Source organism: Oncorhynchus gorbuscha, linkage group LG19 (genome assembly GCF_021184085.1).
Source record: "Oncorhynchus gorbuscha isolate QuinsamMale2020 ecotype Even-year linkage group LG19, OgorEven_v1.0, whole genome shotgun sequence".
Taxonomy (NCBI): Eukaryota; Metazoa; Chordata; class Actinopteri; order Salmoniformes; family Salmonidae; genus Oncorhynchus; species Oncorhynchus gorbuscha.
In genome coordinates, this window is record NC_060191.1 from 3,727,651 (window position 1) to 3,749,108 (window position 21,458).

At 42.9% G+C, this 21,458-nt stretch overlaps 1 protein-coding gene across 1 annotated transcript; it reads right to left on the reverse strand.

Moving 5' to 3' along the window:
- Window positions 1-13,130: 13,130 nt before the first annotated feature.
- LOC124005752 (angiogenin-like) lies at window positions 13,131-16,025 on the reverse strand. Its single transcript, XM_046315267.1, has 2 exons — window positions 15,868-16,025; window positions 13,131-15,155 (listed from the first exon to the last, which is right to left on the reverse strand). Exon 2 carries the CDS (start codon window positions 15,135-15,137, stop codon window positions 14,541-14,543), a length of 597 nt encoding a protein of 198 aa, XP_046171223.1. The 5' UTR covers window positions 15,138-15,155; window positions 15,868-16,025; the 3' UTR covers window positions 13,131-14,540.
- Between the last annotated feature and the right edge of the window lie 5,433 nt (window positions 16,026-21,458).

Below are 21,458 nucleotides of genomic sequence, written 5' to 3' on the forward strand. Positions count from 1 at the left end.
TTAACACAGTGTCCAAAGAAGGGCCGGAAGTATACAGAATGGTGTCGTCTGCATAGAGGTGGATCAGGGACTCACCAGCAGCAATAGCGACCTCATTGACTACCATTCCAGTGTTTTACTTGTTCGTCCGAGATGGCATAGCAGTTCAGACGTCTTTTGTCCTCGTCTTGTCGTGTCCTGTATATATATATATATATATATATATTTACAACTTTTTTTCACTTACATTTTTTTATTTTCCATCAACTCATCTTCAAAACACTCTCCTGCAACCCGCCTCACCAATTTATATTTATAAATAAGTATTATTTACCTCAAATCTGCAATCCTCCAAGAAGCTAGCCAGAAGCTAGCCAGAAACTCCAAGAAGCTAGCCAGAAGCTAGCTAGAAGCTAATCAGAAGCTAGTTAGCTTCTTTACTGGCAAGTCGTTAGTGTTCAGCTAACCACAGTTTGTGGTCATCAGCTATCCTTTAGCTCGAAAATCTATCGCCAGTTTTGTACGGCGCAGCGCGGCTCGGAACGGAACATACCGGACCAATTTTTCTCTCCATGTCCTTGGATTTCAACTGCTCTCTGGACATTCATTCCCGGATCTCGGAGCTAGCTAGCTGCTATCCGTGTGTCTATCTGCTCTCGTCGATTCCGGAGCAGACATCAATTACTCCGGAGCTAGCCAGCTCCGTCAATCACTCCTGAGCTCCGTCAATCACTCCTGGGCTGCAGTCACCTATCCGGACCCGTTTTACTGCCTACGTGGAGCCCCACCGGGCCTTCACGGCTGGACTGCCGACGTTATCTACCCGAAGGAGATCCGGCTGGCTCCTCCGTCTCGACGTTACCTGAACGCCCATCTGCGGCCTGCTAACCATTAGCTGTCTTACCGGCTGCTCTCAGAATAGACAATCAGACAATTTATTTATTTTTATTATTATTATGTTTATTCTTGGGCCTCTATAACTATATCTATTGTTTTTATTTTATTTTTGTTGTTGTGTGATTTGGACTAATCCCCTCTACCACACGGAACCCCACTAATCTACTGACGGAACACAAGAGGTGGCTAACAACAGACCCCCTTCCTATGCTAGCTTGCTACCGATGTCCTGGCTAGCTGTCTAAATCGCCTTGACCCCGAAACCAACCACTCCTCTCACTGGACTCTTTTTTGATCACTCGACTAAGGATGCCTCTCCTTAATGTAAATATGTTTTGTCCATTGCTGTTCTGGTTAGTGTTTATTGGCTTATTTCACTGTAGAGCCTCTAGTCCTGCTCACTATACATTATCCAATGTATTAGTTCCACCACCCACACATGCAATGACATCTCCTGGTTTCAATGATGTTTCTAGAGACAATATCTCTCTCTTCATCACTCAATACCTAGGTTTACCTCCACTGTATTCACATCCTACCATACCTTTGTCTGTACATTATACCTTGATGCTATTTTATCGCCCCCAGAAACCTCCTTTTACTCTCTGTTCCAGACGTTATAGACGACCAATTCTTATTGCTTTTAGCCGTACCCTTATTCTTCTCCTCCTATGTTCCTCTGGCGATGTAGAGGTGAATCCAGGCCCTGCAATGCCTAGCTCCACTCCTATTCCCCAGGCGCTCTCTTTTGATGACTTCTGTAACCGTAATAGCCTTGGTTTCATGCATGTTAACATTAGAAGCCTCCTCCCTAAGTTTGTTCTATTCACTGCTTTAGCACACTCTGCCAACCCGGATGTTCTAGCTGTGTCTGAATCCTGGCTTAGGAAGACCACCAAAAATTCTGAAATTTTAATTCCAAATTACAACATTTTCAGACAAGATAGAACTGCCAAAGGGGGCGGTGTTGCAATCTACTGCAAAGATAGTCTGCAGAGTTCTGTCCTACTATCCAGGTCTGTACCCAAACAATTTGAACTTCTACTTCTAAAAATCCACCTCTCTAAAAACAAGTCTCTCACCGTTGCCGCCTGCTATAGACCACCCTCTGCCCCCAGCTGTGCTCTGGACACCATATGTGAATTGATTGCCCCCCATCTATCTTCAGAGCTCGTGCTGCTAGGCGACCTAAACTGGAACATGCTTAACACCCCAGCCATCCTACAATCTAAACTTGATGCCCTCAATCTCACTCAAATTATCAATGAACCTACCAGGTACCCCCCCAAAGCCTTAAACACGGGCACCCTCATAGATATCATCCTAACCAACTTCCCCTCTAAATACACCTCTGCTGTCTTCAACCAAGATCTCAGCGATCACTGCCTCATTGCCTGCATCCGTAATGGGTCAGCGGTCAAACGACCTCCACTCATCACTGTAAAACGCTCCCTGAAACACTTCAGCGAGCAGGCCTTTCTAATCGACCTGGCCGGGGTATCCTGGAAGGATATTGATCTCATTCCGTCAGTAGAGGATGCCTGGATATTTTTTTTAAATGCCTTCCTAACCTTCTTAAATAAACATGCCCCATTCAAGAAATTTAGAACCAGGAACAGATATAGCCCTTGGTTCTCCCCAGACCTGACTGCCCTTAACCAACACAAAAACATCCTATGGCGTTCTGCATTAGCATTGAACAGCCCCGTGATATGCAGCTATTCAGGGAAGCTAGAAACCGTTATACACAGGCAGTTAGAAAAGCCAAGGCTAGCTTTTTCAAGCAGAAATTTGCTTCCTGCAACACTAACTCAAAAAGTTCTGGGACACTGTAAAGTCCATGGAGAATAAGAACACCTCCTCCCAGCTGCCCACTGCACTGAAGATAGGAAACACTGTCACCACTGATAAATCCACCATAATTGAGAATTTCAATAAGCATTTTTCTATGGCTGGCCATGCTTTCCACCTGGCTACTCCTACCCCGGTCAACAGCACTGCACCCCCAACAGCAACTCGCCCAAGCCTTCCCCATTTCTCCTTCTCCCAAATCCATTCAGCTGATGTTCTGAAAGAGCTGAAAAATCTGGACCCCTACAAATCAGCCGGGCTAGACAATCTGGACCCTTTCTTTCTAAAATTATCTGCCGAAATTGTTGCCACCCCTATTACTAGCCTGTTCAACCTCTCTTTCGTGTCGTCTGAGATTCCCAAAGATTGGAAAGCAGCTGCGGTCATCCCCTCTTCAAAGGGGGACACTCTTGACCCAAACTGCTACAGACCTATATCTATCCTACCATGCCTTTCTAAGGTCTTCGAAAGCCAAGTCAACAAACAGATTACCGACCATTTCGAATCTCACCATACCTTCTCTTCTATGCAATCTGGTTTCAGAGCTGGTCATGGGTGCACCTCAGCCACGCTCAAGGTCCTAAACGATATCTTAACCGCCATCGATAAGAAACATTACTGTGCAGCCGTATTCATTGATCTGGCCAAGGCTTTCGATTCTGTCAACCACCACATCCTCATCGGCAGACTCGACAGCCTTGGTTTCTCAAATGATTGCCTCGCCTGGTTCACCAACTACTTCTCTGATAGAGTTCAGTGTGTCAAATCGGAGGGTCTGCTGTCCGGACCTCTGGCAGTCTCTATGGGGGTGCCACAGGGTTCAATTCTTGGACCGACTCTCTTCTCTGTATACATCAATGAGGTCGCTCTTGCTGCTGGTGAGTCCCTGATCCACCTCTACGCAGACGACACCATTCTGTATACTTCCGGCCCTTCTTTGGACACTGTGTTAACAACCCAAGTTGAGAACAAGTTCTCATTTACAATTGCGACCTGGCCAAGATAAAGCAAAGCAGTTCGACAGATACAACAACACAGAGTTACACATGGAGTAAAACAAACATACAGTCAATAATACAGTATAAACAAGTCTATATACAATGTGAGCAAATCAGGTGAGAAGGGAGGTAAAGGCAAAAAGGCCATGGTGGCAAAGTAAATACAATATAGCAAGTAAAACACTGGAATGGTAGTTTTGCAATGGAAGAATGTGCAAAGTAGAAATAAAAATAATGGGGTGCAAAGGAGCAAAATAAATAAATAAATTAAATACAGTTGGGAAAGAGGTAGTTGTTTGGGCTAAATTATAGGTGGGCTATGTACAGGTGCAGTAATCTGTAAGATGCTCTGACAGTTGGTGCTTAAAGCTAGTGAGGGAGATAAGTGTTTCCAGTTTCAGAGATTTTTGTAGTTCGTTCCAGTCATTGGCAGCAGAGAACTGGAAGGAGAGGCGGCCAAAGAAAGAATTGGTTTTGGGGGTGACTAGAGAGATATACCTGCTGGAGCGTGTGCTACAGGTGGGAGATGCTATGGTGACCAGCGAGCGGAGATAAGAGGGGACTTTACCTAGCAGCGTCTTGTAGATGACATGGAGCCAGTGGGTTTGGCGACGAGTATGAAGCGAGGGCCAGCCAACGAGAGCGTACAGGTCGCAATGGTGGGTAGTATATGGGGCTTTGGTGACAAAACGGATTGCACTGTGATAGACTGCATCCAATTTGTTGAGTAGGGTATTGGAGGCTATTTTGTAAATGACATCGCCAAAGTCGAGGATTGGTAGGATGGTCAGTTTTACAAGGGTATGTTTGGCAGCATGAGTGAAGGATGCTTTGTTGCGAAATAGGAAGCCAATACTAGATTTAACTTTGGATTGGAGATGTTTGATATGGGTCTGGAAGGAGAGTTTACAGTCTAACCAGACACCTAAGTATTTGTAGTTGTCCACGTATTCTAAGTCAGAGCCGTCCAGAGTAGTGATGTTGGACAGGCGGGTAGGTGCAGGTAGCGATCGGTCGAAGAGCATGCATTTAGTTTTACTTGTATTTAAGAGCAATTGGAGGCCACGGAAGGAGAGTTGTATGGCATTGAAGCTTGCCTGGAGGGTTGTTAACACAGTGTCCAAAGAAGGGCCGGAAGTATACAGAATGGTGTTGTCTGCGTAGAGGTGGATCAGGGACTCACCAGCAGCAATAGCGACCTCATTGATGTATACAGAGAAGCCCATGTTTCTCAGCTCTAGAAGGATGGCCCGCCCCACTAAGCTGGGTTGGAGGTAGCTTTAGAAGCCCATGTTTCTCAGCTCTAGAAGGATGGCCCGCCCCACTAAGCTGGGTTGGAGGTAGCTTTAGAAGCCCATGTTTCTCAGCTCTAGAAGGATGGCCTGCCCCACTAAACTGGGTTGGAGGTAGCTTTAGAAGCCCATGTTTCTCAGCTCTAGAAGGATGGCCCGCCCCACTAAGCTGGGTTGGAGGTAGCTTTAGAAGCCCATGTTTCTCAGCTCTAGAAGGATGGCCCGCCCCACTAAGCTGGGTTGGAGGTAATGTTATGAAAGCTTGTTATTGTGTGTTTTTTTCCTGCTCCATTCTTACACAACTGGAGCACCTAAGCATTTCGCTGCACCTTTTATACCTGCTGTAAACGGTGTAAGTGATGAATAAATTATATTTTTTATTTGATCTTGCAGCAGAGGGCTACTCAGAGAGCTACTCAGAGGGCTACTCAGAGGGCTACTGCAATTCTACTCATTTTGCCATTCGGCAGAGCAACTTTTGTTTCTTCTTCTTCAGTTTTACAGCTAATTTCCTGCAATGCTACCCATTTGCCATTGGTTGGAGATACATTTTTGCAGTTTGAAAGCTCATTTCCAGCAATTCTACACATTTTGTAATGACTTATGTTAATATAATATTTGAGTGCAAATGACAAACAAAATCCATGGGGGGCACCTGGAGGTAAGAGCCCCGGGCACGTGTCCTGCATGCCCGTTAGTATTCAGCCAACGTTTAGATAGATGACTAGGATAACTACCAATCCCCAAAAATGTGTTGACATTGCTAATTGAATGACTAACCAGGTTTACATCCAAACTTTTTATATGAGTAAAGTACATGTCCGATAAAAGAAATCACTACAGGCCTAATGGAAACATTAAATTTGTCAGTAAACTTTCCAAATGTCCACACAACAATATAAGCTATACAAGGTGGGATCTTTTTGAGTTGTCAAAATTATGCGAGAAACGGTGGTGGAAACGACTTTATGCGCAAATATCATATCACATCATATCGAAGTAAACTCGGAGACACCTGGTGATGGTGTGTGGTCCGCCCACCACGACTTGGGAAATGTAGTTAATTAGGCTACAGATTAAATAAATGATGATGAACATCGCGGGGATGTGAAAGTGCACGCAATGAGCTTGATGCTCCTTTCCATTAAATATTGAAGGTCTAATTCTGGTGACATGATTGGCTGCCATTTGACAAATAAAAATAATCTTGCTGTTTTGTAATTGTCATGTTTTGTCATTGATTATCATGCCTTGTCCCTGTTCTTCTCCTTCTATTCGTTTCCCTCTGCTGGTCTTATTAGGTTCTTTCCCTCTTTCTATCCCTCTCTCTCCCCCTCCCTCTCTCACTCTCCCGCTCTCTCTTCTCTCTATCGTTCCGTTCCTGCTCCCAGCTGTTCCTATTCCCCTAATCAATCATTTAGTCTTCCCACACCTGTTCCCGATCCTTTTCCCTGATTAGAGTCCCTATTTCTCTCCTTGTTATTCGTTTCTGCCCTGTCGGTTCCTTGTCTAGAATTCACCGTGCTGTGTTTGTGTATCGCCCTGTCGTGTCGTGTTTTCCTCAGATGCTGCGTGGTGAGCAGGTGTCTGAGTCTGTTTGGTTCAAGTGCCTTCCCGAGGCAACCTGCTGTTCACCTGCTGTTCAAGATCGAGTCTCCAGTTTGTCCTCGTCATTTCGAGTGAAAGTTGTGTTTTTTGATTGTATTTACTTTACTGGATTAAAGACTCTGTTTTCGCCAAGTCGCTTTTGGGTCCTCTTTCACCTGCATGACAGTAATGATCTCATCATGTAGGCTATATTCGCACTGGATCTGCAAGCTGTTCGATAGAGCGCTTGTGCGAAGACCTGACCGAGACATTTGCTATAACTCAAACATTTTTGTTACAAAACCGTCAGTATTGAAAATGCGATGGAAACCCATAAAAAATACAGTACCAGTCAAAAGGTTGGACACACCTACTCATTCCAGGATTTTTATTTATTTTATATTTGATTATTTTCTACATTGTAGAATAGTAGTGAAGACACTATCAACACTATGAAATAACACATATGGAATCATGTAGTAACCAAAAAGTGTTAAACAAATCAAACTATATTTTATATTTGAGTTTCTTCAAATAGCCACCCTTGCCTTGATGACAGCTTTGCATATTCTTGGCATTCTCTCAACCAGCTTCATGAGGTAGTCACCTGGAATGCATTTAAATAAACAGGTGTACCTTCTTAAAAGTTAATTTGTGTAATTTCTTTCCTTCTCAATGCATTTGAGCCAATCAGTTTTGTTGTGAGGTTGTGGTATACAGAAGATGGCTCTATTTGGTAAAATACCAAGTCCATTTTTTTAAGTTACCTTTATTTAACTAGGCAAGTCAGTTAACCTCTCTAGGGTACGTGGGACGGTAGCGTCCCACCTCGTCAACTGCCAGTGAAACTACAGGGTGCCAAATTCAAAACAACAGAAATCCCATAATTACAATTCCTCAAACATACATGTGTTTAACACCATTTTAAAGATACACTTGTTGTAAATCCAGCCATAGTGTCCAATTTCAAAAAGGCTTTACGACGAAAGCAAACCAAACGATTATGTTAGGTCAGAGCCAAGTCACAGAAAACACAGCCATTTTTCCAGCTAAAGAGAAGAGTCACAAAAAGCAGAAATATAGATCAAATTCATCACTAACCTTTGATGATCTTCATCAGATGACACTCATAGGACATCATGTTACACAATACATGTATGTTTTGTTCGGTAAAGTTCATATTTATATCCAAAAATCGGAGTTTACATTCGCGCCTTATATTCAGTAGTTCCAAAACATCCGGTGATTTTGCAGAGAGCCACATCAATTTACAGAAATACTCATAATAAACATTGCTAAAAGATACAACTGTTATGCATGGAATATTAGATCCACGTCTCCTTAATGCAACCACTGTGTCAGATTTCAAAAACACTTTACGGAAAAAGCACACCATGCAATAATCTGAGTACGGTGCTCAGAGACCAAAACAACCCAAACAGATATCTGCCATGTTGTGTAGTCAACAGAAGTCAGAAATAACATTATAAATATTCACTCACCTTTGATGATCTTCATCACAATGCACTCCCAGGAATCCTAGTTCCACAATAAATGTTTTTTTTTTCAATAATGTCCATCATTTATGTCCAAATACCTCCTTTTTGTTATCCCGTTCAGCCCAGTAATTCAAATTCATGATGCACGAGCAGATAAAAAGTAAAAAAGTTCTGTTACAGCCCGTAGAAACATGTCAAACAATGTATAGAATCAATCTTTAGGATGTTTTTAACATAAATCTTCAATAATGTTCCAACTGGAGAATTCCTTTGTCTGTAAAAATGCAATGGAACAGAGCTCGCTCTCACGTGAATGCGCGAGAATGAGCTCGTGGCTCTCTGGCAGACCTCTGACTCATTCCCCTGTCATTCGACCCCCACTTCACAGTAGAAGCCTCAAACAAGGTTCTAAAGACTGTTGACATCTAGTGGAAGCCTTAGGAAGTGCAATATGACCCCATAGACACTGTGTATTCGATTGGCCAAGAGTTCTAAAACTACAAACCTCAGATTTCCCACTTCCTTGTTGGATTTTGTCTCAGGTTTTTGCCTGCCGTATGAGTTCTGTTATACTCACAGACATCATTCAAACAGTTTTAGATACTTCAGAGTGTTTTCTATCCAGATCTACTAATAACATGCATCTACTAACAATCAGGAAAAGTTCAAAGAACTTTTGAAGTGCGGTCGCAAAAACCATCAAGCACTATGATGAAACTGGCTCTCATGACCCACACAGGAAAGGAAGACCCAGAATTACCTCTGCTGCAGAGGATACGTTCATTAGAGTTAACTGCACCTCAGATTGCAGCCCAAATAAATGCTTCACAGAGTTCAAGTAACAGACACATCTCAACATCAGCTGTTCAGAGACTGCGTGAATCAGGCCTTCGTGGTCGAATTGCTGCAAAGAAACATCCACTAAAGAACATCAATAATAAGAAGAGACTTGCTTGGGCCAAGAAACACGAGCAATGGACATTATACAGGTGGAAATCTGTCCTTTGGTCTGATGAGTCCAAATTTGAATTTTTGGTTCTAACCGCCGTGTCTTTGTGAAACGCAGAGTAGGTGAACGGATGATCTCCGCATGTGTGGTTCCCACTGTGAAGCATGGAGGAGGAGGTGTGATGGTGTGGGGGGGCTTTGTTGGTAACAATGTCTGTGATTTATTTAGAATTCAGGCACACTTATCCAGCATGGCTACCACAGCATTCTGCAGCGATACGTCATCCCATCTAGTTTGGGCTTAGTGGGACTATCATTTGTTTTGCAACAGGACAATGACCCAAAACACACCTCGGCTTTGTAAGGGCTATTGGACCAAGAGCTGTATCAGATTACCTGCCCTCCACAATCACCTAACCTCAACCCAATTGAGATGGTTTGGGATGAGTTGGACCTCAGAGTGAAGGAAAAGTAGCCTACAAGTGCTCAGCGTATGTGGCAACTCCTTCAAGACTGTTGGAAAATCATTCCTCTTTTAAGCTGGTTGAGAGAATGCCAAGAGTGTGCAAAGCTGTCATCAAGGCAAAGGGTGGCTACTTTGAAGAATCTAAAATCTATATTCCATAGTTTTGATGTCTTCACTATTATTCTACAATGTAGAAAATAGTCAAAAGAAAAAACCTTAAATGAGGAGGTGTGTCCAAACTTTGGACTGGTACTGTATATTCGGTACATGGGAATTGATAGGGAAAATGGATGTTTCTGTGCACTGCATCATCACGCGCAGGGTTTTATCTGCAACAAGTCCATTTTGATGGAAACACATCTCTGATGGGAAAACATGCAGATTGTTTTTATGTTATAATATTCACATGAAAATATGTCACCAATTGGATGGAAACCTGCTGTCAGTGACTGAAATAATAAGGAAAAACTGCTGATGCACAACCAGATGTCGAAATAATACCTGATTCATTCTACTAATCTTAATCTCAATATTAAATTGAGACCCTGACTCAGTTCAGGGACTCATGTTTGTACCATGTTTTGTGTTGCTACCATGTTGTGCTGCTGCCATGTTGTGTTGCTACCATGCTGTGTTTTCATGTGTTGAGTCCATGCTATGGACGGCTAGAATGGAATAAATGGTATAGAGTCAAACGTGTGGTTTCCATACATTAGATGGGTTTGATACCATTCTATTTATTCCATTCCAGCCGTTATACTGAGCCCGTCCTCCTATAGCTCCTCCCACCAGCCTCCACTGGTGTACATGCGTGTGTCTCTGTTTGTGTGTGCATGCGTGTGTCTCTGTTTGTGTGTACATGCGTGTGTCTCTGTTTGTGTGTGCATGCGTGTGTCTCTGTTTGTGTGTGCATGCGTGTGTCTCTGTTTGTGTGTGCATGCGTGTGTCTCTGTTTGTGTGTGCATGCGTGTGTCTCTGTTTGTGTGTGCATGCGTGTGTCTCTGTTTGTGTGTGCATGCGTGTGTCTCTGTTTGTGTGTGCATGCGTGTGTCTCTGTTTGTGTGTGCATGCTCTGCGTGTGTCTCTGTGTCTCTGTTTGTGTGTGCATTGTGTCTCTGTTTGTGTGTGCATGCGTGTGTCTCTGTTTGTGTGTGCATGCGTGTGTCTCTGTTTGTGTGTGCATGCGTGTGTCTCTGTTTGTGTGTGCATGCGTGTGTCTCTGTTTGTTTGTGTGCATGCGTGTGTCTCTGTTTGTGTGTGCATGCTGTCTCTGTTTGTGTGTGCATGCGTGTGTCTGTGTGTGCATGCGTGTGTCTCTGTTTGTGTGTGCATGCGTGTGTCTCTGTTTGTGTGTGCATGCGTGTGTCTCTGTTTGTGTGTGCATGCGTGTGTCTCTGTTTGTGTGTGCATGCGTGTGTCTCTGTTTGTGTGTGCATGCGTGTGTCTCTGTTTGTGTGTGCATGCGTGTGTCTCTGTTTGTGTGTGCATGCGTGTGTCTCTGTTTGTGTGTGCATGCGTGTGTCTCTGTTTGTGTGTGCATGCGTGTGTCTCTGTTTGTGTGTGCATGCGTGTGTCTCTGTTTGTGTGTGCATGCAGAACAAGTTTCACCAGGTGAGCTCCACATATGACCCTCTATTTCTAGACGTCCCTCACACAGTGCATGTGTGATAGAGAAGCTGGACCTGAGTGGCCTATAGAACAAGGAAAGGGGTCACAGTGGAGCCCTGAATAGCCCAAATAGTTCAGAATTGTCTAAACCACAAACAAACTTCCTCTTTCACATTCCATTCCTGTTCAATTGCCCATTGAGCAGAACTAGGCTAAAAGTGAATACTGTCCAGCCTATAGAAACCCTGAAGAATGGCCACATTCCATCTCAATACTAAGTTCTTCCTGACCTCGGCACTGCTCTGATACTTTCACAATGCATCCTTACGTGCTCCTATCCTTGTGATGGAAGTTTTAGAGTACATTTTCTGCAATTCTACACATTTTGCAATAGGGTGAAGATAAATGTTTGCAGTTTTTAATATGATATCTAAGTGAGAGTGACTAACATAATCAATAGGGCCCCCCGGTCCATGATTACTACAAGTTTAGATAGCTGGACACTAGACTAACTTACCAATCTAAAAAATGTTAGCAGACATGGCTAATTGAGTGAATGTCAGTGACTGACATAAGAGAAAAACTAATGATGCACAACCAGAGTTCAAAATGTATTCTACTATTGTAACTCTCAATAGTAAGTTGAGACCCCGACTGAGTTCCTAAAATTCTTTTTTCTTTCTCCTTTTATCTTCAGGCCTACAAAAGCCAACCCATGTTGTAGGCTGATGGGGTGTATTACATGTTTACATGCTCATAGTAAAGCACTTGCCTGCCAACTCGGAATGTGCTGCTTGTGTGTGACCTCTCAGATGAGGTCATGTGGTTTAACCCCTGCTTTAAGGCCTATGGTGCTGGCTGATGATGCTGGCTGATGATTCTGGCTGATGATGCTGCTCTTCAACATTCTACAAAATCAACCTTTATTGATAGTGCATATATTCAGCATGGTACAATACACTTTTTCAAATGAAGTACAAGGTAATGAAATGCTGATGCCAACATTAGGCTGGGGCCCACAGACATAGACAGATCCCTGACTGGCACACAGGATCCCTGACTGGCACACAGGAACTGGCAACACCGTCCATAACATACACATGACAAAACAGATGACCAGTCTTTCTGTTCAGAATAGATGTCGTGAGAGAACAAAACATGGCAGTCTATTAACTGTTGTGTGTGAAACGTCATAGCCCTAGTCTGGTACGGGTACCAGTCTGTTTAGCTGTCATTCTCCATCTTGCCACTCTTTTTTTGCTAAACATCATTGGCATATAACACAGAGTACAAGGTACTCAGGCTATCATAGCCCAGGGTCAGACCCAGGGTCAGACCTGAATAGATGGCACTTTTAAATGTTGTGAGTGAAACGTTATAGCCCAGGACCAGACCTGAATACATGGCAGTCTACACCCCCTAGAGTTGATGTCTGCGCCCCCCGCTGAAATCTAATTAGAATCATTTAAAAAATCCCCATAAAAATCCCTCTGTTTAAAGATGCACTCTTAAGAAATCACTCTGCCATTTCCTGGTTGATAAACTGAAATGAGGTAAACTATTAGAATTTTATGACAAAACAAGCAGTCGTTGTGTAGAGAATCATAGTACCACCTATACTGCTGTGAAATATTTTTTCAATAACCAAAAATATTGCTTGTGTACAAAACTGAAAGTAAAAGACGCGAAAATAGCACACATTGTAACGGTTCTCTTGTGGTGAAGGAGAGTCGGACCAAAATGCAGCGTGTAGATTGCGATCCATGTTTAATGAACAAACGTAAACACGAATCAATACAAACACTACAAAACAATAAACGTAACGAAAACCGAAACAGCCTAATACTGGTGCACATACACACAGAACAAGGACATCAAGACACTAAGGACAATCACCCACAAAACCCAACACAAAATATGCTACCTAAATATGGTTCCCAATCAGAGACAATGACTAACACCTGCCTCTGATCGAGAACCAGGCCAAACATAGAAATAGACAAACCAGACACACAACATAGAATACCCACCCAGCTCACGTCCTGACCAACACTAAAACAAGGAAAACACATACGAACGATGGTCAGACCGTGACACACATAGAACAGATCTACCGCTTCTTAGACTTGATCTATAGAGATCTATATAGATTGATCTATATAAGATCTATAACTCGTATTTTATGTGAATTTGGTTGGGTTGCCCAAAAAGTGACATATTGTAGCTTTAAGCTCGAGATATGTAGCCATTTGGATGGGCTGCGTCTCAAGTCACCTCATCCGCCAACGGCGTCCTCCCAACGGCGTCCTTCCGCATCTGTGGTGGAAGGTGACCAAACTACTGTTTGTCAGACCATGAGACATGGCGGAAATCGTTCTTCTCACAAAACGTCTGTAGCGTCCGAACGGTTTGGCCAACAAACTAATACGACCCATCTATGGAAAGATGAGACTCTCACCAACATGATGGTGTTCTCAGTTTTCTACGACCCCCGCAAGTCAGTATCACCGATCTGCCAACTTCTGTCTGTAGCTTCAGAACAGTTTGGGCTACTCACCAATGAATGGAAGTATATATGGAAGTATACGGAACAAAAATATAAACGCAACATGCAACGATTTCAAAGATTTTGCTGAGTTACAGTTAATTAAGGAAATCAGTCCATTTAAATAAATCAATTAGGCCCTAATCTATGGATTTCACATGACTGGGCAGGGGAGTACACATGGGTGGGCCAGGGAGAGCATGGGCCCTCCTACTGGGGAGTCAGGCCCAGCCAATCAGAATGAGTTTTCCCCACAAAAGGGCATTATTACAGACAGAAATACGCCTCATTCTGGCTATGGATACGGAGAACATCAACACAATAACATCAACACGCCAGAGGATATACTTCAACTGGACTTCCACTGGACTTCCACTGGACTTCCATTATACTTCCACTGGACTTCCACTGGACTTCCATTATACTTCCACTGGACTTCCACTGGACTTCCATTATACTTCCACTGGACTTCCACTGGACTTCCACTGGACTTCCACTGGACTTCCACTGGACTTGGGGCTCTGCTGGGAGTTTACCTCATATTTAGATTTTATTATTCTGCTTTTGCCACTACAATCATAATAAACACTGAGAACAATAAAATATTGTGTAATTGTTCTTGCGTATTACCTTTATTAATAATAGGGGAGAGGGGTCGTTCAAAACATGTACCCCACAAGTTCTTCAAAAGGTTCTCTGAGGATCCATTAAAAGGGGTTCTTTGAAGAACTCATAACGGTTCACCCACACATTACATTTGAAGAACCCCTAAAGGATACTCCAGGAACATTTTCTTTTTAGAGTGTAGGACAGACACTTTAAAACAAACTTCCTTTTGATGTATTGTTTGACTAGCTTCCCCCCCCCCATTCAGAAAAGGAGTTGTGAGAGAAGCACGAGTATCAATGAAGATGCCAGCCACATTCCTGATACTTTGAAGCTTAAGCCCTTCCCTTTCTCCGTGCTGCCACATCCTGCAGCGTTATTGTCGGGCTTGTTCCCCTCGCGGTTCCCCTCGAAGTGGACCGGCACACACCTGTTCTCCAGCACCTCACATGCCAGGATCAAATGCTTGGTCTCTTCCCGCACGCTGGACACACCGCAGGTCCCAGTCTCACTCCTCACTGTTAGAAATGTGAACGGGCTTTGGCTGATGCACAGGTTCCCCTGGTACCTCTTTCCCCCAGAGCTGGAGCAGACCGCGTCCACCCTCTCCCGGTCTTTGGGATGGAGGAAGGACTGCGTGGGTCTTGAGCAGTCATTCTTTTCACGTAGATACTTCTCCCACGCGTTGCGGTCCGTCGTTAGCGGGGTATTTGGACGCACATGCCGGTATAGGAACTTTTCATGGCAGTTATTGCATCGGGACCGTTGGCAGGGTTCGACATTACTGTAGCCACTCACCCCCAGGTTGCCCAGCAACAGGCAGATGGAGAGAGAGAGGATGAGAAGTTTAAGGTTCTTCATCCTTTAGAAGTCTTGAAGCTGCAGAGAAACAAATAGCTCAGTGAGTGAAGTGGCTTGTAGGCCCCACTCTCATTTAAAAAAATATTTTACAGATGCCCATCTGGATTTAAATATGCACTGGAACAGAATGGGGTCGTCCCTATCTGATCCCTGGCTCCCTGTCATTCTCTGACCCCGTTAACACTCGTCCCTATCTGATCCCTGGCTCCCTGTCATTCTCTGACCCCGTTAACACTCGTCCCTATCTGATCCCTGGCTCCCTGTCATTCTCTGACCCCGTTAACACTCGTCCCTATCTGATCCCTGGCTCCCTGTCATTCTCTGACCCCGTTAACACTCGTCCCTATCTGATCCCTGGCTCCCTGTCATTCTCTGACCCCGTTAACACCCGTCCCTATCTGATCCCTGGCTCCCTGTCATTCTCTGACCCCGTTAACACTCAGAGCTTCTACAACTGTTCTACAACCCATTGGTTATTCAATCAAAATGAAATATATAATGTGAACAGGATCTCTCTTCCTCCCATCTACATTCAAACAGGGTTCCAAAACAGGCCATTGTTTACACGTGCACATTTAATCTGGCCACAGTAGTCAGGCAGGCTGTCTGCACTGAGGAAGGTATTCACACACAGGAAGGGCTGGAGTCTGACTCACACACAGCTCTCTCACTACTATTTACACACATATCCCTCTCTAACACACAGAGATATGGGTAAGTTGTACATTACCTGGTTATGGATCCGTAATGTCTGCTGCAGTGTGTCTCTGTAATGGAACTCTGTTCCAGATTGGTGGAGAATAACTTCAGCCCTCAGCTCACACGTCTCATTCTTTTCTATTTTCCTTAGTGGACTGTAGACGGGTGTGTCCCCATGTGTACGTAACGTCCTGCTGCGTGACTGCGTCACAGTGTGCATGTCTGCATGTCAGAACGGGTTAGTGTGTGTGTGTCCACGGAGCTAGTTAAAGGCAGGGGTTTTGCAGGGTTGGCTTTATTCTCTGTTGCTGAAGGGATCAGATTTCAGCTAAAAATACTGCCCAGTGGGGAATATGGGTGGGGCTAGCGTATGTAGGATGCATGTGTGCCTGTGTGTGACTAAGATTTGTCACTACATGCTCTTCCAGACCTGAATGAGTTAGTGTATGTTAGTGCTGGGCTAGAACAAAAGCCTGTTCACCCTGTATCTCTCCATGGTTGGTGACGCTGATGGTGTTTTTTAGCCATCTAGTCCATTGGTACTAAACACATCTAACGACAGAGTCTGTGGAACAACTAGCCTACGATGAGCCAAACGATGAGGGAGAATGAGAGAGAAGCTTATTCTAAAAAGAGAAACCTTTCACTACGTATGTTTCCTATCCTTCTCTCTGTTCCTCTCTTAGGTAGTGAAACCATCTGTGTTTCTATAGATGGACACAGGATGGATGGATTTATGGACTGTCTCTGTTCCTCTCTTAGGTAGTGAAACCATCTGTGTTTCTATAGATGGACACAGGATGGATGGATTTATGGACTGTCTCTCTGTTCCTCTCTTAACCATCTGTGTTTCTATAGATGGACACAGGATGGATGGATTTATGGACTGTCTCTGTTCCTCTCTTACGTAGTGAAACCATCTGTGTTTCTATAGATGGACACAGGATGGATGGATTTATGGACTGTCTCTCTGTTCCTCTCTTACCATCTGTGTTTCTAGATGGACACAGGATGGATGGATTTATGGACTGTCTCTGTTCCTCTCTTAGGTAGTGAAACCATCTGTGTTTCTATAGATGGACACAGGATGGATGGATTTATGGACTGTCTCTCTGTTCCTCTCTTAGGTAGTGAAACCATCTGTGTTTCTATAGATGGACACAGGATGGATGGATTTATGGACTGTCTCTGTTCCTCTCTTAGGTAGTGAAACCATCTGTGTTTCTATAGATGGACACAGGATGGATGGATTTATGGACTGTCTCTGTTCCTCTCTTATCCATCTGTGTTTCTATAGATGGACACAGGATGGATGGATTTATGGACTGTCTCTGTTCCTCTCTTAGGTAGTGAAACCATCTGTGTTTCTATAGATGGACACAGGATGGATGGATTTATGGACTGTCTCTGTTCCTCCTTAGGTAGTGAAACCATCTGTGTTTCTATAGATGGACACAGGATGGAACCATCTGTGTTTCTATAGATGGACACAGGATGGATGGATTTATGGACTGTCTCTGTTCCTCTCTTAGGTAGTGAAACCATCTGTGTTTCTATAGATGGACACAGGATGGATGGATTTATGGACTGTCTCTGTTCCTCTCTTATGGACCATCTGTGTTTCTATAGATGGACACAGGATGGATGGATTTATGGACTGTCTCTGTTCCTCTCTTAGGTAGTGAAACCATCTGTGTTTCTATAGATGGACACAGGATGGATGGATTTATGGACTGTCTCTGTTCTCTCTTAGTTGAAACCATCTGTGTTTCTATAGATGGACACAGGATGGATGGATTTATGGAAACCATCTGTGTTTCTATAGATGGACACAGGATGGATGGATTTATGGACTGTCTCTGTTCCTCTCTTAGGTAGTGAAACCATCTGTGTTTCTATAGATGGACACAGGATGGATGGATTTATGGACTGTCTCTGTTCCTCTCCATCTGTGTTTCTATAGATGGACACAGGATGGATGGATTTATGGAAACCATCTGTGTTTCTATAGATGGACACAGGATGGATGGATTTATGGACTGTCTCTGTTCCTCTCTTACGTAGTGAAACCATCTGTGTTTCTATAGATGGACACAGGATGGATGGATTTATGGACTGTCTCTGTTCCTCTCTTAGGTTGAAACCATCTGTGTTTCTATAGATGGACACAGGATGGATGGATTTATGGACTGTCTCTCTGTTCCTCTCTTAGGTAGTGAAACCATCTGTGTTTCTATAGATGGACACAGGATGGATGGATTTATGGACTGTCTCTGTTCCTCTCTTAGGTAGTGAAACCATCTGTGTTTCTATAGATGGACACAGGATGGATGGATTTATGGACTGTCATCTGTGTTTCTATAGATGGACACAGGATGGATGGATTTATGGACTGTCTCTGTTCCTCTCTTAGGTAGTGAAACCATCTGTGTTTCTATAGATGGACACAGGATGGATGTGGAAACCATCTGTGTTTCTATAGATGGACACAGGATGGATGGATTTATGGACTGTCTCTGTTCCTCTCTTACGTGTTTCTAGGACACAGGATGAAACCATCTGTGTTTCTATAGATGGACAACACAGGATGGATGGATTTATGGACTGTCTCTGTTCCTCTCTTAGGTAGTGAAACCATCTGTGTTTCTATAGATGGACACAGGATGGATGGATTTATGGACTGTCTCTGTTCCTCTCTTAGGTAGTGAAACCATCTGTGTTTCTATAGATGGACACAGGATGGATGGATTTATGGACTGTCTCTGTTCCTCTCTTACATAGAAACCATCTGGTTTCTATGATGGACACAGGATGGATGGATTTATGGACTGTCTCTGTTCCTCTCTTACGTAGTGAAACCATCTGTTTCTATAGATGGACACAGGATGGAAATGGACCTCTCTGTTCCTCTCTTATCCATCTGTGTTTCTATAGATGGACACAGGATGGATGGATTTATGGACTGTCTCTGTTCCTCTCTTAGGTAGTGAAACCATCTGTGTTTCTATAGATGGACACAGGATGGATGGATTTATGGACTGTCTCTGTTCCTCTCTTAGGTAGTGAAACCATCTGTGTTTCTATAGATGGACACAGGATGGATGGATTTATGGACTGTCTCTGTTCCTCTCTTACGTAGTGAAACCATCTGTGTTTCTATAGATGGACACAGGATGGATGGATTTATGGACTGTCTCTGTTCCTCTCTTAGGATGGATCTGTGTTTCTATAGATGGACACAGGATGGATGGATTTATGGACTGTCTCTGTTCCTCTCTTACGTAGTGAAACCATCTGTGTTTCTATAGATGGACACAGGATGGATGGATTTATGGACTGTCTCTGTTCCTCTCTTAGGAAACCATCTGTGTTTCTATAGATGGACACAGGATGGATGGATTTATGGACTGTCTCTCTGTTCCTCTCTTAGGTAGTGAAACCATCTGTGTTTCTATAGATGGACACAGGATGGATGGATTTATGGACTGTCTCTGTTCCTCTCTTACGAAGTGAAACCATCTGTGTTTCTATAGATGGACACAGGATGGATGGATTTATGGACTGTCTCTGTTCCTCTCTTACGAAGTGAAACCATCTGTGTTTCTATAGATGGACACAGGATGGATGGATTTATGGACTGTCTCTGTTCCTCTCTTAGGTAGTGAAACCATCTGTGTTTCTATAGATGGACACAGGATGGATGGATTTATGGACTGTCTCTCTGTTCCTCTCCTATATAGGTAGAGACCATGTGAACATACTGAACATTCTAAAGACTGTTGAGGACAAAGTCATGGGTTTTATGCATATGACTCAGACCTCATTTCAAATGTGAATTTGAGTATGTGTTATTTAAAAATTTTTTTCTGTGTATTTTGGTATTTCCAAATACACAACCTAAAACAAATACTTTTATTTGAACGTTTATTTGTAAAAAAAAACATGTAGTTGACCAAATTGTATTTGAAAGTGTTTTCAAATACTATTTAAATACCTGGGAGTGTTTTTGAGTCAGCATATTTGAGTACTTCAAAACACAATCCCATATTAAATGACTTGTTTTTTCAAATAAAAGGTTATCTGAATACTTGTTTTGAAATGTATTGAAAAGTAATTGAAATACCTGAAATAGTGTTATAACCCAGGTCTGATGACTAGGCCTACACATTTTATACATAGGAGTGACGTTGTACAATCATCACATTTCTCAAAAGGAACAGTTCAAGTGTTACAGCCCCCCGACCCCTAAAATAAACAAATATCTACCCACAAGTTCTTGACAATATAACAATTTAATAGAAAAACCAAACATTTCACTTTCTCTTGTTTAACATTTCATATACATTCCTATATTTGTGTATCTGTGTGCGCTATATAAACTGCAGCTCACGTCATTGTAAAAACCTGGACAGGGAACAACCAAAGTGGTTTAAAACAATAACAAGACAACACAGTCATCAAACTGCCATTTTCATTGTGTGACTATTGACACATAATGGGTTTACATACAATTCACATGTTTCGGCAAGTCTGTGAATTACGCTCACAGTCATGTATACATTATCAGACTTCAAATGAAAGACATACACAATTTTTAAAATGTATTTCCGAACCTTAAAATTCACAGCCCTCTGTTGCCCAATCAGAATTCTTCATTCCCTGTATAAGAGTGTTATAGTGACTTACTAAACATCACAATTGATTTCAGAAAACAAATGTTTGATTCAGATCATATTTATGAATGTCAAACTATCTCGATAAGGATGAACTTTGATTGAATCTACTGCAAAAAAAGAAAAAGAAAAACTGTTAATTTGCCAAACTCACAATCAACATCTACTGCTAAATTGATTATTGGGTCATGTGTTTGGAACATGATTAGAATGACTTGAATTTCAGGCCAAACATCATGGCCTGATTCTGTCATATTGAATGAGGAATCTTGTCAGTTCTAAACAAGACCTTTCTGTCCTGAACAAGATGCCCTGATCAATGTACATCAAAAACAACCTATCACGAAGTAGCAATGGCTACAAAACTGGAAGAGCCAATCAAAAGGCCAGAAAATAAAAACATCAGTCAATCAAATCATTACTATTTCGGGCGTATTTCCATATTCAAGAACAATAATCAAGATAAAAACATGTAGGACAACAAAGAATGGCTTTAAAAAAATAACATCATTCCTGCTTGTAAATTATTGCTTTCCAATGTCTTCTTTTCATTTTCCTTTTCCTAGTGTAAGTAGAAGAGAAAGCACACTTGGGAGGGTGATTGAGGAAGAGTGTGAGAGGAGGAAGAGTGTGCTGGGTAACCCTGGGCAACACAGGAAGGAATACAAACGAGTGAGAAAGGGACCCTGGGATTGCTGTGCATTCAGGTTGAGATCAATAAAGTTATACAAACACCTCCAGTAGACATATAACCGTATATAAACACTTGACTTATATACTGGGTATATGTAGGAATACATCAGGTTGTAGTTTCATATCCCCCTCTTCCTCTCACTAGTCATATCCCCCTCTTCCTCTCACTAGTCATATCCCCCTCTTCCTCTCACTAGTCATATCCCCCTCTTCCTCTCACTAGTCATATCCCCCTCTTCCTCTCAGTAGTCATATC

Excerpts from the sequence above, each read along its gene's own strand:
- LOC124005752 (XM_046315267.1), bottom strand. The coding sequence starts at position 15,137 with ATGAAGAACCTTAAACTTCTCATCCTCTCTCTCTCCATCTGCCTGTTG.